The sequence below is a fragment of the Triticum aestivum genome, chromosome 2A (assembly GCF_018294505.1).
Source record: "Triticum aestivum cultivar Chinese Spring chromosome 2A, IWGSC CS RefSeq v2.1, whole genome shotgun sequence".
NCBI classification, from domain to species: domain Eukaryota; kingdom Viridiplantae; phylum Streptophyta; class Magnoliopsida; order Poales; family Poaceae; genus Triticum; species Triticum aestivum.
In genome coordinates this window covers 716,089,713-716,095,266 of record NC_057797.1, presented here as the reverse complement: position 1 = coordinate 716,095,266, position 5,554 = coordinate 716,089,713, and the positions used below count along the sequence as shown (strand labels likewise).

General features: G+C 51.9%; 1 protein-coding gene across 1 annotated transcript; it reads right to left on the bottom strand.

The window, feature by feature from the left end:
* Nucleotides 1-1,444: 1,444 nt before the first annotated feature.
* Nucleotides 1,445-3,578, bottom strand: LOC123191900 (polyphenol oxidase I, chloroplastic). Its single transcript, XM_044604454.1, has 2 exons — nt 2,977-3,578; nt 1,445-2,754 (listed from the first exon to the last, which is right to left on the bottom strand). Exons 1-2 carry the CDS (start codon nt 3,576-3,578, stop codon nt 1,638-1,640), a joined length of 1,719 nt encoding a protein of 572 aa, XP_044460389.1. The 3' UTR covers nt 1,445-1,637.
* Between the last annotated feature and the right edge of the window lie 1,976 nt (nt 3,579-5,554).

Below are 5,554 nucleotides of genomic sequence, written 5' to 3'. Positions count from 1 at the left end.
TCCAACGAGTTGATGTTGTTGAAATCGTTGAAGATCAAGAAAGAGTTGGCTGAGAAGAAGGCGAAGGAGAAGCAAGAAAAGTGGCAGTTGCTCAAGGAAGAGGGGATGCGCAAAGCTGCCATCGAGGAGAGAAGAGCACGAGCCGCCGAAAACAAATCAATGTCCATGTTGCTCGCCGAAGAGAACAAGATCGTGTCAATGAATCGCAATGACATGGACGACCTCACCAACACATGGCATGATATGGCAAGGAGGGAAATCTTGAAGAGAAGAATGGTGGTGTCGGCCAATTCGTGCTACAGTTCCGTTGATATTTTCTCCGCTGCATATGGTGGCAATGTGGATGATTTCAGTGCGGGAGTTGGAACAAGCGCCGGAGGTGGATTCGGAGGCGCCAATGAACTCCAAGGTGGACTCGATGGCGCGGAGTGAAGATCGATTAAGATGATGCCGGACATGGGCGCAAACCTTTTGCAGGGCCCTCTTTTGCGTTAGCCGTAATGAACTTGGCTTCTATTTCGCGTAAAACTGTTTGTGTCATTTGAATTTGAACTTGTTTGTGAAATCCTATGTCAAATGCGAGATTTGCAGTTTATCTGTTTGCGGGTCATCACGGTGGTGTTCGAGCAGAACCCGCATAGCCGACCCGTAAAAAAGCATATTCCGCGAATAAATTTTTTTACAGATCCGTTTGCGGGGTCTGCATCTGTGCCAGCCCGCGCCGGCCCGCAAAAACTGTTTTGCGCGAACTGCAAACGCGTTTTACGGACCAGCGTTTTGCGGGTTCTGCTAGAGTTACTCTAAGACATGTCATCCGAGGTGATCTTGAGTTCTTAATCCCCCCCTTGAAAGAGCCACATGCAAAGACATCATGGGTGTCTCCCTGTGGTCACACGCGGGCTCCTTTCCCTTAGAAGAGAACTCATAGTCGGTGCTCTCCTCATGGTCGTGGATGAGATCTGACTTGGAGGCTGAGAATGCCAAGCCGCCAGCGCAGAACGTGTTCTTCAGAAATGCCAAAAGATTGTCGATGACGTGGAAGGACGGCAAATCCTGAAGCACGAGACTAAGGATACTAAAGGTATGGATGGATGGACCGTGGGTTAAAAGAACAAAATGTTTTGATTGCAATAAGGTCCTGCTCCTAAACAGTGTGTGGGTCCCAACAAAAAAGAAGAAATCACATATATAATCAAGAAATGAATCAAATACTTCATATGTGATATGTGTACGTACACACAAAGCGCACTTCAAGCTAGCAGGACACCGGTAGAAACTGGCTCCGTTAGAAAATCCTCTCTCTTCTAACCCGCACATCTAATTTCACTGGCTTGCCTAAAATAAAATCTATTTTTACGGGCAATGTCACAGATGCATTTTTTTGCAGGAACTTTAAGAAAATAGTGGGATTAATGTACTTGTAACATGAGTACTATATATGAAGTAAGGACAATAAAGTGCACCGTTCCAATTGTTCTTATTAGAATACGCTAGACATACGCTGCAATATAAGCACAGTAGATGCACGTAACATACGGCGCAATATACGCTAGACATACGTGACGTAAAGCACGCAACGATCGCTCATGAGCGACTTGTTTAGATATACACCACACGGTATATACGGTGGCGGTGCTTCACTTGGTATAGCCGATGCTGACGCCGCCGATGGTGACCAGCTCGCCGCCGCACCTGGGCACAAGCGACACGACCACCGTCTTGTCGCCGTCTGCCCCGATGTTGTCCATCAGGTCGCAGACGCCGAACCTCGCCACCGTCTTCACGGAGCCCTTCTTCTTGTTCGTCCGGACCATGTGCGGCGTCATCGCGACGCTGCCGGCGCAGTACCCCGACGCGGCATCGCCTCCGCTCTCGGGCGCGTTCACCAGCACGTCGAACTTGACGAACTTGAAGTGGTCGGCGACCTGGATCCCCTCGACGATCAGCACCTCCTCCGCCTCCTCCTTCTCCTTGTCGCTCCTCGACACCTGGGGCCTTGTCACCGTCACCCGCACGGTCTCCCTCAGCGTCGCCGGGAGCGCGCCCGCGGCGGGCGCCGGCGTCCTGCGGGATCTCTTGGCCGGCTTGGCTTTCAGCCACGGCAGGCCGACGTCCTGGTACGCGTACCCCATGGCGGCCGGGTCGAGGCAGTCGCGGACGCGGACGCGCACGGGGCGGGCCTCCTCGTCGTAGAAGAGGAAGGCGGTGTCAAGCCAGTCAGTGTCGGTGAAGTCGGCGTTGCCGGGGCGGAGGCCGCGCCAGACGTGCCAGAGGCGGTCGATGTTGCCGTGGTGCGCGAAGAAGATGGGGTCGCGCGCCGCCGAGTAGAAGTTGCCCATGTCCTCGTTGTTGGGTTGCGCCGGGTCGCCCGTCCAGGTGTGCATCGTGCCGTGCGGCACGTTCTCCACGGAGCCCGCGCCAGGGTCCGGCTGGTCGCCGGCGCGGTACGGCTGCCCCATGAACAGCCGAGTCTTCTTGGCACCCGACACCATCTGGCGGTACATGATGTTGAGGTTCTGGTCGATCTGCTCGTCTGTTGGGATGATGACATCTATCTCGTTGAAGTCGAGGTCGACCGGGAACGGCGGCTGGTGGGCGGGGTTGCGCCTCTCGTTGTAGAGCGGCGACGACCTGTTGGCGTAGATCGCCGGCAGCGTCATGCCGTCCGGCGCGTCCCAGTTCCAGAAGGGCAGCGCGAAGGTGTCGTCGCCGATGAGCTTGCCGAGGATCCGCTCGTGGAAGTAGAGGTAGAACCTGCACGTACACACGCAGCACCAAAAAAGTCAAACATTGTGACAAGTTACGGCACGTTCAGCTGGCGCACTGTACGAAAGGTGCCCACACGTACTCATGCAGTCATGCTTACTGCACACCCGCGACGACCAATTAGGCAATTACTAAGCTGACAAAAATGGAGATGCATGCATGTGTTATGTGTAAACAACGCGTATTTATTATGTGGTGTACGTTACGTACCTGTGCCATGGGAAGAAGAGCCAGCAGTTGTGCACCTGGATCTCCAGGTCCGGGAAGCCGACCTGGTCGTAGGCGCCGTCGCAGTAGGCGCAGTGCACGCGCCACTGCTGCTCGAAGCTGCGCGGGTCGTCGGCGGGCAGCTGCTTCATGAGCGCCACGGCCCGCTCGTACTTGGCCAGGTACTCCGCGTCTGCCAGGTGCGCGGCCGGGCGCACGCGGAGCGGCGCCGAGGAGGCCGGCGGCAGCACGAAGTCGATGATGCCGGTGCCGGACGTCGGGCAGCAGTTGGTGTCAGGCGCCGTGTTCGGGAGGTCGGGCGGGTTGCAGTTGCCGAGGTCCGGGGCCTGGATGGGCGCGGCAATCGCCCCTCGGCCCCGCTGCGCGCCCAGCCCGGCCGCCGCGGCGCTGCCGAGGCCGAGGAGCACGTCGCGGCGGTCGACGCGGCCGCCGGTTGCCTTGCACGTCAGGCGCCGCGTCTGCCTCGCCTTCGTGGGCACGAGGGCTTGGAGGCTGCACGGCATGCGAGTGCACCTTGCCACGCTCGTGCTGATCTCCATGGTGAACTCGAGGAGGTAAAATGGTGAACTGTGAGTCTGTGACATGTGTTGCACTGCTCCGTGTGGTGCTATATGTAGCCGTGCGTGCCACTTCGTGCACGTGCGGCAGGGCTCGCAGCTGTTGGGTTTGACTGTTGGTTACGTGTGATGGTTGAACTGCCTTACAACTGTTGGTCACTGTTCGTCGAGGGTGGATGGCAACTTGGCAAGGACTAAAGTGCAGTTCAGGATTCGCAAGTTACTTAAGTTGATACACGGTAAAGTGCTTACCTTTGTTTTTGAGATGGCTCACCATTCGGTGCTTACCTATCAAACGTGACAAACCACTTGGATCTTAAAAGGGGTCGTGACATGCACACTAAGCAGCTATGTATAGTACAGTAGAGTGCTTGACAATTTTGGTACACTGCATAATAAACAGTTCCACACTGTACTGTGACATGTGTACATGTGTTTGAACCTACCGATTGATAATGAGAGTCACCTATATTTTTGGACACATCAATCGAATTCGAGCGAAGCCCTGACGTCCTCGGCGAAATCTCGCCAGGAACGAGCCGGCACCGGCAACAATACAGCTGGCTGCGTGCGCCGACACAAGGTGGGTGAGGGGGGAGGGGGCCAGGAGTGTGGCCAAGGCTTGCGCGGTTAGGGTGCGGGGGTGGTCGCCGACTGGAAAACGGTGGGGTTTAGAGGATAGCCCGAGAGCTGGGGTGGCGATTCAAGCAGGGCAGGGCGATGCATGGCGGCGCCCGTCGGTCACCGGTGGTAGGGGCGGTGGTTCGACCGATGCTGATGGGCAACACAAGGTGTGGCTGTTCGAGGGGCTCCGCAACCTTTGGATCAAGATCCGATGTTGTGTAGCAAACTAATGTACTTCACTTCAATAATAATGTACTAAAATCAATATCAATGGACAGGAAAATTTTGCTACTCAATCCTAAGTCGCCCTCATATCCCCAAAGTACACACGAGAACCTTTGATAATGCATAGCTCGCAGTTCGATCCATGCAGCGTATGGCAGGTGGTTTTGGCGCTAACCTTTCCCGCCAGTTTTGATTCAAAATTTTGCAAGTACCTAGCTAACCTTTCCCGTGGTTTGACTCAAATGTTACATTTCATAGTACCATGACCTAGAAATAATTTCCATGATAGTTCTAGGGGCTATGAAATACTTTATTGATAAATAAAAGAACAAAATTCAATATTGATGGATGTGACAAAATCGCCATTTGACCCGAATTCACCCTCATAATTCTCAAATGTAACTTAAGTCGATCTTAAGAAAATAGTATATTTATAGGATATTAATTACCTTTTAAACTCAATTCTCAAACGTAACGTAACTTACATACATGTGTATATGATACTAAGTATACTTTGCTTATTATTTTCGCATGTTTCTGGTAAACGATGTAGAGAAGGTATTATTGTATCGTGGACCTTATTTACTATTTATTGAGGTTTGTGCATTTGTGACAACCAGGCCAGTGACCCGAGCTAGGTTTTGGCTCGGCCGGTGACCTATCCAACATCAGATAGTTGCTACTACCTCCGCCCGGGTTTATTAGTCCCTCTCGTATTTTGGGTCATATTTTGATCATGACTTTAATTAATAAAATATAAATAAACATAGTAAACATAATATCATTGTAAACTATGCACATTCAAATGTGAATCCAATAATATAATTATTTTGACATGCATTAACATTTTGCTAGTAATTTTCTATCTAAAATACGATGGGACTAATAAACCCGAACGGAGGCAGTAGTTTCGATCCAAATGTTCTTGTGTGAGAGCATTTCTAAGCTTGACGACCTATATACAGGGCCATCAAAGGGGACCCACCAATCCCACTGAGGTATTTTTATGTCATATAACAAATATTTTGTTGTTGATGTGTATGCAAAGAAATTGATGGTCATAAAATATCACCGCCATGCAGGTGTTTTAAGAGATGCAATTTCTTTTTCCGGAAAGGGGAATATACCCTGGCCTCTCCATCACAAGATGCACA

What these genes read in the sequence shown, in the direction of transcription:
- LOC123191900 (XM_044604454.1), bottom strand. Translation starts at nt 3,578, where the DNA reads ATGTCACAGACTCACAGTTCACCATTTTACCTCCTCGAGTTCACCATG. An exon ending in CTCTTCTTCCCATGGCACAG is followed by an intron (nt 2,755 to 2,976) that starts GTACGTAACGTA and finishes GTGTACGTGCAG; the next exon opens with GTTCTACCTCTACTTCCACG.